Below are 22049 nucleotides of genomic sequence, written 5' to 3'. Positions count from 1 at the left end.
GTTTAGACGATCAGGTGGATCATTGAAGAGTGCCACGCCCTCCTCGTCTGCAGTAAAAACACTTTCATAGCAAGTTTATTGTTTTATAGTGGCCTGAGTTGTAAAATGACCACATTAAAGTTCCTCATAATAGAACAGGAAACAATGACTTTTGATGGTGAAAATCTACATTGAAACTGCACAGATGCAGAAAGTCTAATTTAATTGGAGACACATATTATGATATTTGGAGCATAAAGCTCTTCGTAAGACGCATATTTGTGAATGCTAAGTAGCTTAGCAGCCCCCTGCCTGCCTATCAGGCTCCTTGGGGGAGGTACAACTTTTTATTTTTTCTTCTTTCCAATGCAACTTGCTGAGCTGCAACTTCCCCTTTGAAACAGGAAGACGACTCAGCAGGAGTCTAGGTCACACTTTCGCTACATGATCAAGTAACGGATACCGAGGAAAGAAAGTCGTATAAAGTTGGGCCGTTTGCCAGCCAATCGAGGGCCTCATATCTCACATTCACACCAATTGAGAGTCTTCAATGAAGGGATGTCAACGGAAGGTCACATATGCAAACAATGGGCTGGTCGCCAATCAATGTCAGGGTGCAGAGAGACACAATTGACTGGTCGCAAGCCAATGGCGGGGCACTTATAGACAAACAATGGACAGGTCACCAGTCATCAGAAGGGATGAACAATTAATCAAAAAGAAATCATAGAATGCAAATTGAAGCAATTTGGGGGCTGCTTCATTTCAACAAGTAGTTAGGCTTTATAGTCAACAACTCTAACTTAAGTAGATAAATAAATTCTCACATATGAATTCTGGGTTCATTTGTCTTCATTTTAACATAAGCCTGGACCAGAACATTTATGTATAATAAATCTGATTTACTTCTTGTGTTTGTTAAAATGTAAATGGAAAGAAGACATTGGGGGGGGGGATAATAATTTTTCAACATGCAAACTCCACACAGGAAGCCGAAATTCGAACCGCGAACCCTGTGCGGCAGACGTGCTAACCACTATCGTACCATACTGCCCTCAAATTAAATTAAGCTTCCAATTAAGTGTTTTCCAATTGACGCTTTTAAAGAAGCCTTAACGCCGATTTGGTCATTTAAACTGTCACGTTTGTTCAACGGATATAAACGGAAAACTTTGAATTTGACGTCCAACTTATGACCAACTGTTGCTAACGCTAGCCTAGCCTGGCTGGCTAGCCTAGCTTCGACAGAAAGTTAGCTCTTCGCCTCAATCAGTGTTTGAGTGAACTTTTCCCAACTTTTAACTTTTCAACCCGAAACTGATCCGTTTGCTCGAGTTATCGATCGTGCAAAGTTCACGAGGTCGATAAACTCGAGCTCCGGTAAGAAAAGTCCAGGCTAATCGGCTAAGCTAGTAAACGTTACAATGACACATTGAACACACAAGTAACTTTTTTTCCCGAAGTAAAAGTACATACCAGACTCTTTCTTTACTTCACTCTCTCTCTCTCTGTCTCGTTGTTATCCGGTGACTTTTAAAAGGTAATGTGTGTGGCCGATATGGCGAGTAAAGCGGCGGGTCCCATCAGAAAGTGTCCGGAAAAGGGGAGCCGAGCAACCACAAACTCAACACCGACAGCCGCCGCCTGCCTGGAAAATGAGGGGAGAAAAAAACAACAACAACATGGCAGCCGAGCAACGCGATGCCTTCGGGGAACACGCGGGGGTCGGATATTAGAACGCTGGTCAGATCAGGCGCGTTCACGCGACACTTGAAGGTAGGAAAGCTGACTACTTAGTCAGGTCAACAACAGCAAAGTGGGGGGAAATAACTCAAACTGATGTTGTGTGCGTCAGAATGTGAATTGTGTGGATTTTTGTAGACTAAATATAGTCTCACGTATGCTATTCAGCATGCTAACGTTTTTCAACACCAAGTTCGACTCCACACTCCAGTGACCATTCCAACTTCTAAATATTCATCTCTTTCAGTAAATAATGTGAATTACTTTCCCTATTCCACAAATTCATACATTTCCCACAATTCCATATTTGTATTGAAATTAATCCAATTTAAATATTCCAAATACAAGGAATGTCTTGAGACAACATAAATTCGCACCGTGACCACGCTCGTACCCCAAACACCTCAAAATGATCTTTCCCGATTGAAATGAATGGTATGTCCATTAATACACTTATGAATTAATCAATGGCGCGCAATTTGACTTTACAGTGACTTAAAACTCAATTGCAAGTTGCAATTATAACAAACTGTGATTGGCCTGTGTGCAACTAGTCTAGAGTGTCCAGTACCACCTTTTCCCCAAAGTCAGCTCGGAGAAACTTCAGCTCACCTGCGCCTCTAGTGACGATAGTGGTATAGGGGGGAAATGGTTAGCCCACTAGTTCTTTGTGGCTCTTATAATGTATATGAGAAGTAAATAAACAAATAAAACATGTGCAGATGATGCAGCCATCTCTCACAATCCAACTCTCCTCTCTCCTCCTCCCCCCTCGGCTTGCCTGCTTTCTTGCTTGGACACGCAAGTCCAAACAAAGATGACATCACTGCACACTCAAACGTGACTCAGAGGCCAGCCAGTGGACCGTGAGCTCGCACGCACGCACACACGCGCGCGCGCGCGCGCACAAACACCCATCTGTCCAGCTCCGCCAGCCTGTCCTCCCACCCCCTCCCTCAGGCCCCCAAAGGACTCACCCAGCTGGGGTGATGATGATGATGATGATGGAGGCCCGCAGACAACAAGCAAAGCATGTCACAGTCACAGTGAATTAGCGCCACGCTCTTGGGTGGCGTGCGGGGATCGAACGCCGGCGCGTGCCACGCAACGCAAGCCGCTGTGTCATCATCGCCCTCCTGCTCCTCCTCTTCATCGCCCGCCCGGGCTGCAATGTACACCATCAGCACGCCACAGTCAGGCGAAGCAATGTAGCAATGTCATCGTCGACATCATCATCATCATCGTCATGTTCTTCAGCATCATCAGCATGTGCACTTTACACTCCCTTTTCAACCCGTCGTTTTTGCATGTCCTACATGCAAAATTTATAAAATAAATATTTTTGAATGTTGTTGTTTTTTTTACAATAAATGATATGTATTTTTTTAAACAGTTTTTTGGGGGGTATGCGGCATATTGAAGTAAAAATTATTTTGATAAAGTAACTCATTTCTATAATTAAATGGAATATTAAATATTTAAATAACAAATGCTAAAAATATAATTTTATTTGGTTTAAATGACATCATCTCCTCTATTGTCAGAAGACAGACTGCGAGCCAAGTTATTTGTATCGCGATTTGTAATTTGACAAGCAACACAGGTTTGTTTAATCTGTGAAGAAAACAAATAATTTTTTTTAATACCTCATTACAAAGTGTCGACAGACAGCACATCAACGGTTCAAAAAGAATCGAACCAACAGAATAAAGTAATATTTTTTCAACAATTTAACGGAAATTAAGGCTAGTTTTTACAGGGGGGAAAGGCTATTGAGGACAATGTTGCGTTTTTGGAAAGATAAAAAAAGTTTTATTTAAAAAAAAAATATATATAATTCATGCATGAAATATAAGGCACACAAAGCAAACTGAATAACAGGTGAAGTCTATTGAATTGCACACACATCAAAACACAATGAAGTGCATTGAATGACACCTACGAAGTACATCGAAGTGATAAGAATAAGTGTTGTGTCATTTCTGCTCTTCACAGCGTTATGCTTTATCCGCTGCTTTGGCGTAATTCCGGCAACTGGTTGCAGTAGCCGACACACACACAACGCATACACAGAACGTAATCCCGTGTTTCCCTGTGTGCGCCGTCCGGGTAATCCTTAATCCGGGGGGTCACGGTGGCAGCCCGACTAGTGAGCTAACGAGTGAGTTTATGCAGATTAAAATGTTGTGTCAGCAACTGAAGCGAAAAGATTCAATTTTCACTCCCAAGATCCTCACACACTCGCGTCGATGACATCATCGAGGGCAGCGGCTCGCAACCTCAAGAAGCACCTGATCTTAAATAAACAAAAACAAAAAGATGAAATGTGAATGTATAGTGCAGTAGTTCAAAGTTTAATACAAATTAACTGTATTTAAAAATATATTTGAGTAGAACTGTGACATGAGTTTTTCGCGTTAGAGGCTGCTGCTTGAATTTTTATTTTCATTTATTTATGTATTTATTTATTTATTATTTGCATTTCTGGCAACAATTTGATCTACCAGTGACTTTCAGGAATTTCTCTAAGAGATACATCCACTAACACATTCACAACATCTTCCCACTATTGGTTGGTTCTAGTGAAAGTGAATATTTTTGTTGTTTTATGCTCCCATTTTCCGTCTTCTTTTTAATGCAGACATTTTGCCAAATTTCTTCTTCTTACCACCAAACTATACTACAACATACTTCTTAGCAAAGATTTTGTTGTGAGAAGGTTCATAATTACCATAACAAACTATGATAATTTCCATTAGCCTGTCTTTGGTGGTCACATTGTATGTTAGCATTAAGCTAGCATACTTTCTTGAGACAAAATGATATGGTTGCTTGAAACAATCTATCTATCCATCTATCCATCTATCTATCTATCTATCTATCTATCTATCTATCTATCTATCTATCTATCTATCTATCTATCTATCTATCTATCTATCTATCTATCTATCTATCTATCTATTGTCAGCTAGCAAGCTAATATCATTTGCTAGCAAGCAATCATCATCTTTATCTATCGTTAGCTAGCAAGATAATATTTTTTCTATCTATCTATGTATCTATCTATCTTTCTCTCTCTCAACATCTATAACATTGTGATGTATGTTGATAACTAATTTACACATCTCCATAGTTGCTCCCACTCGCTACATTATTTTAATAGAAATGATTATTTCCCATGAATGCATCAAAACACATCTTAATGCATCTTAATGGACTTGCAGGACTGTCGAATAGTGTGAGTCCACATAATGGAAAGTGTGTACATCAGAGGTGGGCTGGAGAGGGGGTGTTGGGGGGAGGAGGAGGAAGGGGGGGGGGCTGTCATCATCCTCACAGTCAGCCAATAGAGGGAGCCGGCGGAGACCCTTATAAAGCTGAGCAGAGCATCGTGCATCATCATCATCATCATCATCATCATCATCCTCGTCCTCTTACAAGGATGCCGCGATGGACGTGAGCTGATGAGTGGGCTTTCTTTCTTTTTGGGGATGGGGGGTGGAGGGTGGAGGGTGGAGGGAGCAGGGGCCGTCTCATGCATGCAGGGATGTGTGCGGGGCACGGGAGTGTGGGGGCAAGATGAAGCTTCCCAGTGGCTTCCTCAAAGTGACACTCAAAGTAAGTCGGGCATCATTTATCAGGTCTTCTGAGGTCTTTTTTTTTTTTGACGGGGGTTGGGGGTGATCCACACTTTGGTGCACTTTTAAGGATATAAAACCCTAACTGACTATTTGTAATATTGCACATTCTGATGACTTGCAGTTATGTGTTATGGTGCTTGTAGTAAATATATGCTGGAGTGTTTATTTGCTTGGTAAAAAAATAAAAAATAAAATAAATAAAAACGATAACAAAAACATACAAGAGTTATTTCTTTACTGTAGAAAGTTCAAGTTTTTAAAAACTTAAAAATTAAAAAATTCATAAACAATTTTGCACAATCTATGTTTATTACAGTTCTTGTTGTAAGACTGTTATTGTGCCAGTCATCAACATTTTTGTGTGCCTATTTCATTAGTAAAATAAAGCTGAAAATGAATAATTAAGAAAATATAATACGTACCCTATAATTAGAAAAAAAAAATTAAAACAAATTTAAAAAATCCAATAAAACTCATTTGTTTCATTTATATATACAATATAGTACAATATATAATTTGACATAATACAAATTAAACATACAATGAAATGAATGTAACTATTTATTGTTACAACAATTGAAATATATAATAAAGTCAATAGCCTACATTTTAAATAAGAAATACAATACAATGAATTTAATAAGTCATATAAAATGTAGAATATCATTAGAATGTAATATGATTTGAACAGATTTAGAATAAAATATATGGAAACTGCAAAAGTGTTAATTTTAATGCTTCATTTTTATAAAAGCGAGTTCTGCCTTTACAAAGATAACAATGCACAATTTTGAAATGTAGAAATGTGTTGAAGTGTTTATTTTTTTTTCTTTTAAAAATATAAGCCACTACATTTATAGATCAAATCAAATAAAAAAATGTGAATGCAAATTTAACAAGAAATGTATGTCTTTACAAAGATAATAAACACTCAATTTTGACTGATGCACTGACACTGTCCAAGAGACATTAATGTAACAACAGATTTACTATAATGGTTCCCTATAAAAGCATACATGCATGTTAATAGTGGTTAATGCTTTCTTTGGGGACTGTTTTTCTTTAACGGGATTGCGGCCATTAGTCAAATTGAATTTATGAACAGCTCCAAATATCAGTCAGTGTTAGGACAAAATGTCATAGAATGTCAGGAAAAACTTAGTAGAACATCTGAACTTTATTTCAAGTTAACTCATTCACTGCCATTGACGGCTATAGACGTCAAATTTCATTTGAACTACGTATTTCTATTCATTTAAATTTTTTTCCCACTTTTGTTAACAAGAGTATGAAAACCTAGAAAAAATGTATTGTACATTTAGAACAGATATAAAATGTGATTAGTAATGAGTTAACTATTGAAGTCATGCGATTAATTACAATTAAAAAAAAATATTGTCTGACGCCTCTAATTTTTAAATATTTTATTTTTTGTTTAATTACTTAATTATTTAAACTCAAGATTAATCACTAATTTGATATCTGTTCTAAATGTGCAATCCATTTTTTTAGGTTTTCATACTCTTGTTAACAAAAGTGGACAAAAAAATAGAAACTAATAGAAATAGTTCAAATGAATTTTTGACGTCTATAGCCGTCAATGGCAGCGAATGAGTTTTAATCAGAGGCACTTTAAATGGCAGCAGGTGTGCACACTTATGCAACTTCTTTTTTTTTTTTTTTTACAATGATACATGTCAAGTTTTGAAATAAACCAACTTGGTCTCATTCATATCTTGAAATCTGGCATTTGAACAGGGGTGTGTAGACTTTTGACATCAACTGTAAATGTAGCAGAAACGGATCCATGCATGTAAACAAACATAGCTCAACCGTTGTCATGCATCTATTTGCACTGGCACTCCGGGGAAGATGATTAGCTGGATATGAGCGAGCCTTCTGCATGAGCAGCTACATGGACGCAGGGGACTGTGTGTGTGTGTGTGTGTGTGTGTTTATGTGTGTGCGTACTTGGCCGCTGGAGGAACTGAATGTGAAACTGAAAGATAAGCAATGACAGTGTGAGCAGAGGAGGGAGTCGAGGGGGTGTAGTATAGTTCGAACAGTTTGGCGCATCTACTGTATACAAGAAAGAGGTTCTTGCATTCATTATAGACAAAATATTATGTCCTTACTGTTGAAAATGATTTAATGAGTCAAGTATCCCAAGGTCTGGGATGTGACATCATCAGATCGCACACGTGTACTGTACCTAATGTTATCCGTGGCCCGGGGTGTCAAATGTGACGGCTGCAGCTTCATGTCGCAGCGCCTTTTTTCTTTATGTCTGTGCGGATTAAAAGACGGCCCAGGCCAGCTGGCTTGTGTTTACTACTACAGCCGTCCACTTAGATTATGATGTCATCGTCCATCCATCCATCCAGACCGCAAGCGCCGCCGGTCTCACATGAGCCAATGGAGACGGTTTATTTACTCACATAAAGTCACATGACATCAAAATAATAACGTCAATAAAAATAAAAATAAAATATTTTCTGCATGAAATCGCAATAATTTATTGCCAATTGTTTCGTTTGGCTGCACTGCTTCCAGTAAATTTATAGATTTGTTTTTTGTCCAATTAGATTTCATCCTCTGTGTTGCCATGTCAATCAAATCTGCCCTAGGCCTTGAGAATCAGCAGTGCTAACTTTGTAACTTAAACTGTATTAACAATGGAAGTGCTCAAAGATCATCACAGTAAACAAGCTGTTCATCGTTTTGTTTTGCTCATACTTATCTACCTCTCGGTCCATAACAAATAACAAAACAACGACCTTGTAGCGTTTTGCTGAGAGAAAGCGCGAGCCATGTTTACCAAAGAGAGGTTAATAAATAAATATCTGTTTGAATAGCCAAGTGTTGTCCCCTGCTTTTGTTGACATTGACACCTTAGCTTGTCGATAAAATGTCAAATTCAAGGCTGAGTACTTCAAGGCTATTTTGCTGCTAATGTGGACGTCTGCCACAAACCATTGATCGCCTAAGCATGACTCTAACTCTGACATCTGCAACTCTGAGTTTCCCTTCTTTGTGATCTTCATCACTAAAACTAATTCCCAACCTAGACATCATAGCCCTTCACCTTTCTAAGCTAGCCTAAACTGTAAACCTAAACTTAACCTGTAGGCCTAATACTAAACCGCTTCCTTCCTAATGCTAACCAGTAACGCTAACCCCAGAACTTCAACCGCAACCAGTAACACTAACCTTGACCTAACGTCCAACCTTCACATTGGGCACACTCAGAAATTTCAAATCTCTTAGCTGGTATAGCAACTTTCCTAACCTCGATGGAAAATGTCATTGGATCAAACAGGAATAACAATTTTCTAGCCAACGTCATGCAATGGCAAGTCTATCCAGAGTATAACTAATCTCTATAAATGGACTACAAAAAGCGCTACTTCGATCCATGTGCCATTTTTATTTCATTTAGGTTATCACTAACAGTGAGAATGTCTTAAAAGGGAAGTCAACATGAAACATTTCTTGACAATAATATGTTATATGTGACCTCACTAGTCTTAACATGACATTCTGATTCTGATTAAGGGGGCGGCCATTTTGTCACTTGCTGTCGACTGATTATGACATCACAGTTGTTCAGTGCTCAGGCAACGACCAATCACAGCTCCCCTGTTTTCTGAAGCTGAGCTGTGTTTGGTTGTTTCCTGAGACCTGAACAACTGTGATGTCATTTTCACTCCATAGCAAATGGCAAAATGGCCGCCTTCTGATATGGATAAAAACGGTTGGATTTTGCTGCTTAATTCATATTCCACTAACGCAATATTAACTAGAATACCCTATTTTGCATCTCAAATCGGAACATTTTTTTAAAAATGTTTTTTTTCTTTTTCTGGAGAGCTCAGTACTGTATTGTTCATTCGGTAAAATTACCGAATGAACAATACTGAGCTTTCCAGAAAAAAAAAAGAAAAAAAATAGAATACCCTTTTTAGACTAATGCATTGAACATATTATTGTCAATATTTTTTTTTAAGAGCCTAAACTTAGGTTGACGTGGAAATTCACTGCCCTCAGTAGTCCCTCCTAAATGAGATTCATCGCTTCTTATCCGTAATCGTTTTCTTCTCTATCATCTTTGAGCATCTTCGCAATGAGTCAGTAAACTTGGTCAGTGGCCTATTGCTGCCGTAAAGGATTATGGGTAACTTCTTTTTGTAAAAGTGAGTCAGGAAGAATCTATACCAAAGGTGGGTCCAATGTCGCATTGATAGCTTTTTTAAAATTTTTTTAAAAAAAAATTATTTTTACCATGCTCCGATCCACCCGCCTCCCAGGCATGTCAGTGAGTATATGTGGTGCATTAAAAAAATAAATCGTGGGGGGGAGGGGGGACACGGACAGGGGACCGCAGCACTGCTCTATACTGCGGTCTGTCCCAACCGATGGCACCCCCCCCCCCCCCCACACACACACACAGTTGTGTGGTGCATTAAAATAGGAGGGGAGTTGTACGGCGAGGACGGTGTTTCCACCCTACAACCCCCCCCCCCCCCCACACACACACACACAAACACACCCCCGCCCCCCAAGTGTGTTATGTGCCCTATATGTCTATAAAAGTGTATTGTGCAAAACTAGTGCAGTGAGTTAAGAGGAGCGACCAGCGCCCCCCCACCCCTCCCCAACCGGGCGGGGGCAGGAGGCGCACCCGCCCCCCAAACCCCACCGGGACCCCGGCGGGCATATGGGACCAGCTTTCAGCTTCCAGATAGCTTTCTAAGCATTTGTAGAAATCAAACAACCTTTCCTCCAAGTACTTCCAGGCAGAGCTTGGCAAAACCGTTGTTACGTAGCCTGTCATTGACGGATGTCCACCTTTTGACGAGTGTTTTATGACAAAGTCTCGAAAAAATACACGGACTGAGCACCGACCGAGTGAGTACAGATAGTCCGTCTCAGTTTGTATCAGTCCTTACAGTTACACAAACCAACATCCTCCCTAACTATTGAAGAGGGTCTTCTGCCCAGATTTAGTCATAACTGTTTTAATTTATTTATTTCCTCAGTAGAACTTTTATCTGTGGCTGTGTCTTTGTGAGTGATGTCGCAATTTCTGCATGTTGCCGGCAGGTCTGGGGGGGGCCTCCTCTATTTTCACAGCAATAGACCATTTGTCTGTGGTCGAAGTCAATGTGTATTGAATGATGTCTGTAAAAGTTTTATCTCATGTCTGGTGAGCTCCAGGGGGGGCTGTTTACTGGGGGCTTGGGGGTTTTATGATACCGCCCTTCAAAATAGTATAAGAATGTTGTGAGTCCGCTGTAACTTCGCACTAGTGAGAGGCTGCCGCTATTGTATGGGAACTCACTTGTGCCCGGAATATTCTGTAGAAATAAAAGCTTCGAAGCGAATGTTCATCAATCTCCAGCCTGCATTCGGATAACCAACATTCTCACTACCCGAAAGAAAACGAGCACGCGGAAGAAAAAGATTCTTTTCTTCAACACTATATAACCAGTCACCTAACTCTTAATCCCCATTTGTGGTTTCCTTTCAGGTGCTAATGTGAACGTCTAGCCCGTCCAATGATTGACACCGACCCGCCGAGCATGCAGGACTGCGCGGAGGAGGCGCAGTGCACTGTGTGCTGCTGCACGCTGACCAACAAAATCCTGATGGTGGTCTTCATGGTGCTGCTGATCCTGGCCATCCTCTTCGGCAACCTGCTGACCCTGGCGGTGGTCTTGGGCACCAAGCACTTCCGCACGCCGCAGGGCTACCTGAAAGCTTCGTTGGCGGCGGCCGACCTAGCGGTGGGCGTCTTCGTGGTGCCTCTGTCCGTCTACGCCGAAGTCTACCTCATGGCCGGCGATTCCGCGCCCGGGTGGATGGCTTACAACTCGCAGTCGGTGATCTTCCACCCTTGCACCCTCATCGGACCCATATTCGCGGGGTGCACGCTGGTGTCCATCACCACCATCTTCCTGATGACGATAGAGCGTAGCATCGCCGTGCTGAGGCCTCTGCATAAGGACTCGGTGATCACGCGCAAGCGGACCACCATCCTCATCGTGCTCTCCTGGCTGGGGAGTTTCTTCCTCGCCATGTCGCCCTTGCTGTTCAGTCGCGAGATCGTCCTGGAGTACAACACCTGCAGCCGCATGTGCAACTACGCCCTGGGAACCATCGGCCAGTTCCCCTCGCAGGCCTGGAACATCCTGCTACTCTTCCCGGCTTTTGACTTCACTCTGCTGGGCGGAACGGTGGCCATCAACATCATCTCGTTGTCCAGCATCCGCCAGCACTCCATACGCAGAAAGCACCTGGCAGAGTCCGAGTGCCAGAAAGCCAGCAAGCCCACTTTCTCCGACATCAAAGCGGCCAAGACCATCGGGGCACTGACGGTGGCTTTTACCGCGTCCTTCACGCCAATTGCAGTCTTCGTGGTGGGCAACGTTCTGGGCAACGAGTGGTGCAACTTCTCCTTCTTCGCCTTCTGGATTTTGGCCACTAATAGCTGCTGTAATGTGATCATTTACAGCGTACGCGACCACAAATTTAGGCTGTGCGCACAGAAATTTTTGCTAAGAGATGCCAACAAGAGCTGCAGACAGACTTGAGTTTTCCTTCTTTTTTTTTGGTCAAGTGTGCATGTCTGTCATGTGGACTGCTAAACGTGATGTCTTGAAATGCTTAGGATTTGAACTTTTTGGAAGTGCTGCTTTTCACCTAGTAGGTTCGAGGGGTTATTGATGATAGTGGTCGGTATTGTGTTGTATGTTCGGCAAAGTTGTTGATGAGTGCGTGCAGTCCTCAAAACTCCTCGAACCTCCTTACCCTTTCTTTTACCTAACCTTGCCTGTGCTTGCTTACCCTACCTTATCCCTATCCTTTCTAATCTGAACCCTAACCCTCTTTAACCTTTAACCCTATAAATCCAAACGTATCATATCAAATAAAAGACATTTTGAGCCTTCCATTTCATGAGTATAATATTTTCCCCCCCATTAAAGCAACACTTTGGAACTTTTAGTTTACGTTGATTATGGCGGCACCATATGGACAAAAGTGGTATTGTTATATCTGAAGACCACATTTCCCATGAGAAGCACATTGCGTCGTTTTAGCTCACGCCAGCGAGTGAAATCTGGGCCAATGTTGATCCTTGACTGTCCTTTCATCCGGGGTTGCTTTTGACATATGCCATAAAGCAGTCAACACATTTGTAGTTTTTTTGTGTGGCAGTGTTCCTACCATCCTCCTCAAAGTTGCTTAGTGCCAGTAAAAATGATACAGACCCCCCCCCCCCAAAGGTACCATTCAACTAGTTTTAAGTTGATGTTTCATCAGAAGAGTTATGAAAATATTTTATTATGGTTGAAAAGTTCCTTAGTGCTACTTTAAAGCCCTGACGTAGATGATCTGACACATGCATTGCACGGATAATCCATTAGAGGGCAGTATCATCCATCTGATGGCTTTTCTATATAGCTAGCTATATAGCATCATTATTAGCATGATGAATGGAGGCTTCAAGAGTTCATGAAATGGTGAGCGGCAATTACATTAGGCATATTATTCACAGGAGGAGCGTAAAATCCACTTAAAACCAGATGTGCCGTAAGGCTTTGAAAATAAATGATGGGCCAATAGGACAGGAAAGGGCATCATACAAAACATAAAAGAATAATAAAGGAACAATACGACTGATCTTAATATGACTCATAATAAATCTGCATCCTGCACTCACACAGGAAGTGGTGACATCACCGGGAGACACAAACATGAAGGCAAGGGAGAAAGGATACGAGAGGAACCCAAGAAGACGATTTTCAGTCTTTACCAGGATCCAAAATGGTTGCAGGCTCAGTTCTATAAAGACTTGAGCTATCATTCTTAAGTAATATTTTTTTCATACACTTGTTGTCACTTAATAGAGTAATTCTACATTCTACATTTTGATTTTATTTAGAAAAGTTCAATTGTTCAACTCATCAACTCATTCACTGCCATTGACGGCTATAGACGTCAAAAATTCATTTGAGCTATTTCTATTAGTTTCAAAATTTTTTCCACTTTTGTTAACAAGAGTATGAAAACCTAGATTTTTTTTTGTACATTTAGAACAGATATAACATTTGTGATTAATTGTGAGTTAACTAATGAAGTAATGTGAGTAACTATGATTACAAATTTTAATCGCCTGATGCCCCTAATTTTTAATCTTTTCTTTCTTTTTTAAAAAAAAAACAAAAACCCAAAAAATTTTGTTTAATTTTTAATAATCTTTTTTTTTTTTAAAGAAAATATTATTAAAAATTAGGGGCGCCAGGCGATTACAATCTTTTAATCGCATGACTTAACTAGTTAACTCACGATTAATCACAAATTTTATATCTGTTCTAACACAATAAAAAAAACATCTAGGTTTTCATACCCTTGTTAACAAAAGTGGGAAAAAATATTAAACCAATAGAAATAGTTCAAATGAATTTTTGACGTCTATAGCCGTCAATGGCAGTGAATGAGTTTTAATTGTGAATAAAAAAAATGGAGATATGAATTTAGTATGATTGCAGTGAACATTCCCAGTTGAAATGTGTAGGGTTATGGTTCGTGCGTTTTTTTTTTTTTTTTTTTTTAAACTGTGGAATGTTTGTTGCCATTCTATTTATTGGTATTTTGCAAGGTGGTTGGAGATGCTATCACATTAGTTATATGACACTGACATTTCTCTTTTGCGTTCACTCATTAATCTGTAGATTCTGGTTAAAAAAAACATGACATTTATAGATAAGACTCATTTTTAGACGTTTATATTTACTTTGAAAGAAAAGGCCTGTTTACGTCGGCCGTCACGCTGGTGGCTTCCTTACGTAACGCTCCCTTTACTGTTATGTGACGGCAGCACGTGTTTCCGTGCATCTTTCATGACGTTAATCTTTCATGATTTAAGGAACACATAGAAAAAGCGCAACGTCTGAGAGGGAATGACGTTTTTTTTTTTTTTTTCTCAGCACACATGAAGCAGCCCAGATGCCAGGAAGATGGAAAAGGGTCCCATGTGTTTTTTTCCTTTTTTTTTTTTTTAGGGAGCTCACAGATGAGAGTTAAAACGAAAGCTCATTAGTCCTAAATGACTCCTTTTGCCTCCAGCATTTTCTATAATTGACAGCGTTGCGCACACACGAGCTGCATGCTGCGCTCCGCTGGCCGCGGGTTCGGGTATTGACAGATGTCCTCTGTAATGGCCGAATAAGCAACTTCTCACTGATCAAATGCACACCGCTCGCAAAGATTTGTTCTTCGCTGCTTGCCTCTCTCTCACAAATGTTTTCATTAGAGATGGTGAGTATCAAAAGGATGTATCGTATCTGCCCGATACCGGCTTTATTGTAAGGTATTGAGTTGTGATGAAGGCTGCCGATAACAGCTTGATATTGATAGTAAGGTGAAAACTAGTGTTATCAAGAGCTAATTTAGCTGGGTTCGGAAGTGTGTTCGGTAGGTGAACTAATGAATACACACTCACCCACATACAAAATAAAAATTTAAAAAATATATATAATTTTTTTTTTTTTTTATAAAAAAATAAAAAATTATTTAAAAAAAAAAAAAAAGAGAGAGAGAGAGCAATGATGATGACATGTCAAATTGGTAAAATTACCGAATGAACAACACTGAGCTCTCCAGAAAAAAAGAGCTAATTTAGCATTTTTACAGTGTTAGCATAGCTATGGGAACACGTGGACTAAAACCACTCCATCCATCATTGATGCCCTTGTCAAACGCTGGCTTTAGATGGCCCGTGTGAAAGGGCTAGCTAGAGTCTCACGGATTCAACAAAAACGGCAACAGCCTTTGATTAACGTAGTTTTGAAGATGTCGAGAACACTCCGAGACCTTTTGTCATTTCTTCCCGTGCCAGGTTGAAATAGTACCGCATGAAATGCGCTTTGAGGCTTAGTCGTAGCTATCAAAGGCTTTTAATTGGGCCGTCACCAACTCTCACCTGATCTGAGTGTGAGTGGACTTTAGGGGTCGGGGGGGGGGGGGTGCTGCGGTGTCGTGCGCTTTGGCGTCATGGCTGGGAAAAGTCTAGAGTCGTCTTTTAATGCTGTCTCGCTGCCCTTGAGAGCAGTTTAGCAGTTGGTCTCGGTGGAAGCTCTCACAGGAACAGGAAGTTTCTTAAAAGTCATCACGAAGCAATAGTTGGAAATAAAAGTCCAGAACACGTCATCCGTGCGTGGGCAATGTACATGTTGTACATGTTGTATATTTAATGCTTTTGCTCCTCTTGACAGGTACAGCCACTTTGCACCAAAGAACACGATGACAATTCAAAAACTGATAGACTATCTGGTCAACGAGCACGTGTAATAATAATAATTAAAAAATATATATATATTTTTTTTATAAATTTCAGTTCCATCATTGATGTTTTCACTTTTCTTTTTAATTTAAACGAACTAACACCTTGAACTCAGCAGAAACACGTTGTTACATTTCCAACGGTGGCTATAAAAAGTCTACACACCCCTGCTCAAATGCCACGTTTTTCTAATATAAAAACTAACTAAACTAAATAAATGAATGTGACCCACAATTAAAAAAAAAAGAAAAAAAAAGTGTAATCTTTTCAATCTTTAGATTGGGGCAGGTGTGTTGTGACTCCCATTTTAGTATCACAAAAACGTGTCAATTGAACAGGGGTGTGTAGACTTTTTATATCCACTGGATATGTCCATCATTTATTGAGGTCTACTTTCTGTATGTGATTTTCCGACTCGAGTCTGTATAAAAGCCTTGAGGAGACTTCAGTAGGTCTTCTTCCAGGAGCGCAAGTAAAGTTGGATGGCAAGAAGAGGATTTCTTTTCTGCAGGTTCGGGTGGAAGATGTCAAAGTCCGCCTTCCTCACCCTCTGCAGGAAATCCTCCAGCACCACCTGCATGGCACACGCACCACAGAAGAAGAGTTTTTAGTTGTTTTTATTTTGACCCTAAAATAGGTTTAGTAAAAATATTTATTCCTTTTTTAATCTAAATTGATCATTTTTCAGCAAATGAAAATATTAATAGTTTTCTAGATAAATTTAACATTTATTTGATTAAATAATCACATTTAAAGTGGAAAAAAAAGTCGGTTAGATTTGCCTTAAAAAAAGTAAAAGTAATGAATATTATTTTTTTGTGTGCAATATTTATGTTGGTGAAACTAATGTCCACACTTTTTTTTTTAAATAGAAATCCAAATGACTTTTAATTATAAATAAAAAAAATAAGCATTAAGCGTCATAATAATAAAATATATTTGGTGTTTATATTGTGCCATAATATTTGTTAAAACAGAGTTTCAAGGGAGTAGTAGGTCATTATTTGTCCATCCAGTTATACCAATTCTGCCTAGCAACAGGTGACAAGGACGGAAATTACCCGACCAATTGCGTTGCTGCGCTTGCCAGAAACACGGTGGAATTATCTCGATCTATAATGTACATGTATTTATATGTACTCTGCAATGTTTTCGTGATGCTTCGGAGGGCACTCGCTCAGGCCTACAATTATTCGGAATGAATTTTTTAACAGGTTGAGAGAGGACGCCATGCAGGTTTCCTCACGTGGACATGCAAAAAATAACCACAGCGGAGGTCCACTGCGGCGTGAAAATCACATGCTCTTTGCATGCCAAGTGGCTTTTAGCGGCGGGTAAGGCGCGCTTTCTACATTTTGCACGGGATAGCAGATCGCGAGCTACCTCTACGTCAAGACTTTAGAGGGGAACTAGCAGCTTTTCTGCTAAATACAGCTGACAGTCCATCACAACTAATTACTTGGATACAAACACTTGAGTGCTATATAGCATGACATCGTTTGCGCCAACATCATATTGCAGAAATGTGGGGGCATATTTTAAGTTGAGGCGTCCAGAAGGTCTCATTTGTCTATTAGTTGCCGTGAGAAGACTTACCGTGTGAAGGAAGGCCGGCGTCGCAGCTGCCGGGACGCTGGGGCCGAACGAACGCGCCTGGAGGGCGGGGAAGGAGACAGAAGCAAAAAATAAAACACAAGCTGCTGTTCTCGTCAGCATTGTGTGTGCGTGCGCGTGTGGAAGCGGAAACAGCATGCGGCCGCGAGAATGACCTTCACACTGACACTCCGCTGCTAATTACTCAAGAATGTTCGCGCCTCCAAAAAGGAGCTGTGATGATTGCTCTAAGGGGATAACTTGTAAAAAAAAATAAAAATAAAATACATACAGCGAATACTAGGGGTGGGAATCTTTGAAAGTCTCACGATTCGATTCCGATTTTTGGGTGTGTGATTCAAATGAGAATCGATTTTCGATTAAGAACAATTTTTGATTTGATTTTTGACAATGATTTTTGCTTTCAATCTATAGATTTGCAAGGAATCATAATGATCTACTCCACTCTGACTCGCTAATGCTAATTAGCGAGCTACTCGTGGCACTTTTATCACTCAAAAGAACGGCTCCACGCTGCAAAAAAAACAACTTTTATTGGAATAAGTTGATCATGACTTTTTCCTTCTCTAATGTGGCTACAACTTAACAGTGTATTAGACCGTGTGGAACCACACTGCCCCTAAGTGGCCAAATTGGGTACAACATGAACAGCGCTCGCAATAAAGGCACACACAGACAAAGGCAAGACAGTATAAAATTATTTAAATAAAATTGATTTTGGGACATTTAAAATCGATTTTGAATCATACTAAATGATAATGGCGATTCTTATGAGAATCGATTTTTTGGCACACCCCTATTAACGATTCACTTTTCACCTCGTGATTTTTTCTGTCCTTGTAAAAAAAAAAAAAAAAAAAAAAAAAAAACTCACTTATTTGTGTTCTAGACATGTGACGGGATGCCACAAGGCGGAATAGGAAAGTAGTAATTAATCTCACTGTCAAGGAAGTAGTATGTTTAAGTGCTAGATTTCCACTTAGAAACAAGCCAAGTTTAGCCTGGGTTGTTAGTGAAAGTGGTGGAGTCTGCAACAAAACTACAAGACTGCCATTTCTGTTGTGTGGGTACTGACGTGTTCCAGGTGAACGTGAGCCTGACTGGCGATGTCGTACACCACGTCCCGTACGTTCTGCTCCTGGCTGCGGCGGATGAAGTCCTCCTGAGAAGCGCCGTGCTACAAATACATAAACATATAAACAAAACACAATGGCAGGCAAAAACAAATAAGAAATGTAGACACAAAAACACACAAAATGCAGAAAGACACACGCAAGACAAAAACACATTTTGTTCATTACACGCTGCATCATTTGATGATTTAAATCAACTCGGAAAGGTATTGCATATAAATTAAAGTTGAGAATTCATATTTACTTTTGTTCTATAAGTAGATTTTCACAGCCTATATATTTTTTTACTTTTACTTAAAGGGGAAGTCAACCTGAAACGTTTCTTGACAATAATGTTATATGTGACCTCACTTGTCTAAACATGACATTCTGATAAAGTCATTTGCTCCCAAAACGTTTTATATATTTAAAAGTGTCCCAAAGACGTATTTATACGTTTTTTTTATGCTAGAGCATACACAAGGCTTTGATGCAACCTCTCACCTGCAAAGAACAGTAGAAGAAATGGTAGTTATTAAAAAAGCGGCCAGCAGAGTATAAGAGATCAACCAGGGCCATGTTGAAAAAAAAAAAAACTATTTTACTCACATTTCTAAATATATAATATAATATAATATATAAAAATAAAATATATAATAATGATGAAACTTAGCTATATTCTAATGCTAATTGCTGCAAAATGGAAACAGATAGAAATATACTTTTTTTTTTTTACTGATGAAAATCTTTCTTTTGGTAGGTTCTATGTTTCAATAGCAATAGAACACAATATTCTGTGGGCCTTGCAAAATCAGTCAAAATACAGTAAAACAGCCGGGAGCGAAAGGGATTGCTTCAGTGAAATTGGCTGGGAGTTTAATATTCTGTTTGTGGAATATGAGTTATGCAGCAAAATCCCGCCATTTGTATCCATCTCACCACTTGCTGTCGACTGAAGATGACATCACAGTTGCTCAGGCAACGACCAATCACAGCTCACCTGTTTTCTGAAGCTGAGCTGTGATTGGTTGTTACCCGAGACCTGAGCAACTGTGATGTCATTTTCACTCAACTGCAAGTGACAAAATGGCCGCCTTCTGATATTCAGAAAAATGTCTGGATTTAGCTGCTTAATTCATATTCCACTAACGCAATATTAACCAGAATACCATATTTGGACTAGTGAGGCTGCATAGAACATATTATTGTGAAATAATTTTTTGGGGGGGACTTCCCCTTTAAGTACAGGCGTTGTATCAGTACCAGCACATTTTTAAACATAAATATTTGTACTTCTACTTAAGAGGGAGTACTATTTGCCACCTCTTATGTGCAGTAGTGCAAATCCAGCCATTGAGTAGCCGTAGAGCAAAGGATCTCACCAGCATGCAGATGTCCATGGGCAAGTAGACTCTACGGCGGCCGCTGTGATGAGGGGCCGCCCTCAGACACGTCACGATGCCGTGCGCCTTGCCCACGTGACTGGCCGCGTGATCGGCGTGGACGTCCTTTACACCTGCCGCAACAAACAAAGCGATTTAAAAACTTTTTTTTTTTAGGGGGGGCGGGTTGTAAGCCATTTTTTACCTAAAGACTCAAGGAGCAGGTACAAAAGTGAAGACTGTACGTTCTCAGCGTACGACTCCAGCTCCTGAAGGTTCCGATAACCACTGTCATCCAGATCCTTTTCCTGAAATGGAAGGCCAACGATTTATTCCAATCCATCTATCCATTCCCCTGTTATAATTATTGTTTACGCCTCCGCTATATCACTGAAATGTTATGAGGAGATGATGCTAACCACACACTGGCAAGGCAGAGCCAAGTTTCAAACTCCAAACAGAACCACTTTCTACCTCCCGTTGGTTCCGATCCAATTATGATATGGTCTAAGGAGCCTTACTCTTTCTGCTATGATCCTCGTCAGCCATCTCTTGGTCAGGTTATGCTTCCTCACGGCCTGCAAAACAGAATAGGCACCGGGTCAATCATCTTCTCAAAAGCACTACTAGATGAACTTGCATTGTGTTGAAAAAAAAAAAAAAAAAGGAGAAAATAACTTGATTACAGACTCCGACACGTTTTAACTGGCACTGAAAAGGCTTAAAGAGCGTTATTTTTGCTATTTACCCTCCAGAGCTCGATGCTGACTGGCTGGTTGGGTGGTTTGTCTCTGTAGATTTCTTCAATGGCCGTCTTCCAGAACTGCATTCGCATCAGACCGAGAGACTTTTGTGAGACTGAGTCCTTCACCTTGTAGAGAGAAAATAAACACAAATGAGATACATGGAGCATCATAGAAGGTTAAAGGTTAATTGATAAAAATTGTAATAGTAAATTTGAGTTAATTGCTTAGGACATTTTTTTTAGGTGGTTATGTAGTTTAAAAGTGACAATTTTTCCTGGCGAATTTAAGTCCCTCTAAGAAATATACAAGACTTGCGGAATCATTTTCACAAAATACTAGTATTGCTTTGGCCTGAGCACAAACAAACGCCAAAACAGTCCATATATTGTGTATTGCTGATGGACTACCTGCCTGTGCTAGCTCCACGTTGAAAGCTCGCAAAGCCAAAGCGGAGCGTCGCGCCCCCTCTGGCAGCAGGAGGGAGCACACAAAGCCCTCGTAGTCCCTGGACCTGAGGTTGGAGGAGGACGTGTTAAGATGGTGCTTTCAGATACGAAGATAACCTACTTTGTTATGATCGATACAGAGCAATGGCTCTTTTCATAATGTATGTATGTAAAATGATAATATTGGAAGTATTGCCTCCTATAGTAGACCCTCTTTGGAAGCACCCGGAGAAAGGGGTTCCTATAATTTGACAATCTGACAATTACAGTAAGTTGTTGAGCCATTAACTCTGTCCTTAACTTTGAATTTATGCCTTGCCAGTCCTTGAATGCCCTCTAGAGGTCACTGTTGCACCTTTTTAACCTAATATTTATGTTTTAAAACTCTGTTTCGGCAGCTTTTCCTTCAGTAAATTACCGATCGTCACAAGATGGATTGGTTTAGGCGTGTTAAATAAATTAAAGAAGAAAAATGGCCAACACTTCCACCCAAACTTGGCAAGACAGACCCACCTGACCAACTCCAAGCAGAATTTCTCATTGTGCTGAACATCCGCAGTGGCGCTGGCCGCGGCTCTTACACTCCGAATTTCCGCCGACCGTCGAGCACAGGCACTGGCCGGTGACGTCTTGCGCTGGACAGTGAAAATCAGCGAGGGTTTAACGCAAGACGCTGTATGTTTTATACAAGTGATGCTCGCTGCCATGTTTTTACCCTTCAACTTCCTGCTTTTCTTCTTCGCTTAATGTTTTTGGTGAGTGGTCACCACCTGTAAGCTCAATACCGCCATCTATGGTGAGACTGTGTAACGTCATGTTTTAATGGGCGAGTCCTCACTGATATTACATTACAGTACATTATACTATATTTGCAATAAAATGCAACTTAATGCTATGAAATATATTGAATTTTGTTTTATAGTTCATTATGATTTTTTTTTATTATTACAAATATTTACTATTTTTATATTCTGTTCTACAGTATTTGTTTCTCGCTATACAGGAAACCTTTGCTTTTATTTTGTAACAAGGTTCCCGGAA

General features: G+C 40.1%; 2 protein-coding genes across 5 annotated transcripts; one reads left to right on the top strand and one right to left on the bottom strand.

The window, feature by feature from the left end:
* Positions 1-5163: 5163 nt before the first annotated feature.
* LOC144057276 (neuropeptide receptor 22) lies at positions 5164-12736 on the top strand. 2 transcript variants are annotated; one of them, XM_077574628.1, is made up of 2 exons: positions 5164-5190; positions 10894-12736. In XM_077574628.1, the coding sequence occupies exon 2, from the start codon at positions 10922-10924 to the stop codon at positions 11954-11956; it is 1035 nt and encodes a 344-aa protein (XP_077430754.1). In that variant the 5' UTR covers positions 5164-5190; positions 10894-10921; the 3' UTR covers positions 11957-12736. The 2 variants fall into 2 exon arrangements, with proteins under 2 accessions (XP_077430754.1, XP_077430753.1); XM_077574627.1 differs by lacking the exon at positions 5164-5190 and adding an exon at positions 5220-5340.
* A 3034-nt stretch (positions 12737-15770) lies between these two features.
* ndufaf6 (NADH:ubiquinone oxidoreductase complex assembly factor 6) lies at positions 15771-21767 on the bottom strand. Of its 3 annotated transcripts, none has more exons than XM_077575015.1 (10): positions 21724-21757; positions 21522-21643; positions 20970-21073; positions 20565-20687; positions 20338-20394; positions 20022-20124; positions 19817-19950; positions 18398-18499; positions 17305-17361; positions 15771-16282 (listed from the first exon to the last, which is right to left on the bottom strand). In XM_077575015.1, the coding sequence occupies exons 4-10, from the start codon at positions 20649-20651 to the stop codon at positions 16154-16156; spliced, it is 669 nt and encodes a 222-aa protein (XP_077431141.1). In that variant the 5' UTR covers positions 20652-20687; positions 20970-21073; positions 21522-21643; positions 21724-21757; the 3' UTR covers positions 15771-16153. The 3 variants fall into 3 exon arrangements, with proteins under 3 accessions (XP_077431141.1, XP_077431140.1, XP_077431139.1); XM_077575014.1 differs by having other exon boundaries at positions 20974-21073; positions 21724-21754; XM_077575013.1 differs by having other exon boundaries at positions 20974-21073; positions 21522-21767.
* Between the last annotated feature and the right edge of the window lie 282 nt (positions 21768-22049).

Source organism: Vanacampus margaritifer, chromosome 9, assembly GCF_051991255.1.
Source record: "Vanacampus margaritifer isolate UIUO_Vmar chromosome 9, RoL_Vmar_1.0, whole genome shotgun sequence".
Lineage (NCBI taxonomy): Eukaryota > Metazoa > Chordata > Actinopteri > Syngnathiformes > Syngnathidae > Vanacampus > Vanacampus margaritifer.
The sequence above is the reverse complement of the archived record's forward strand: the minus strand, read 5'-3'. Positions and strand labels throughout refer to the sequence as shown.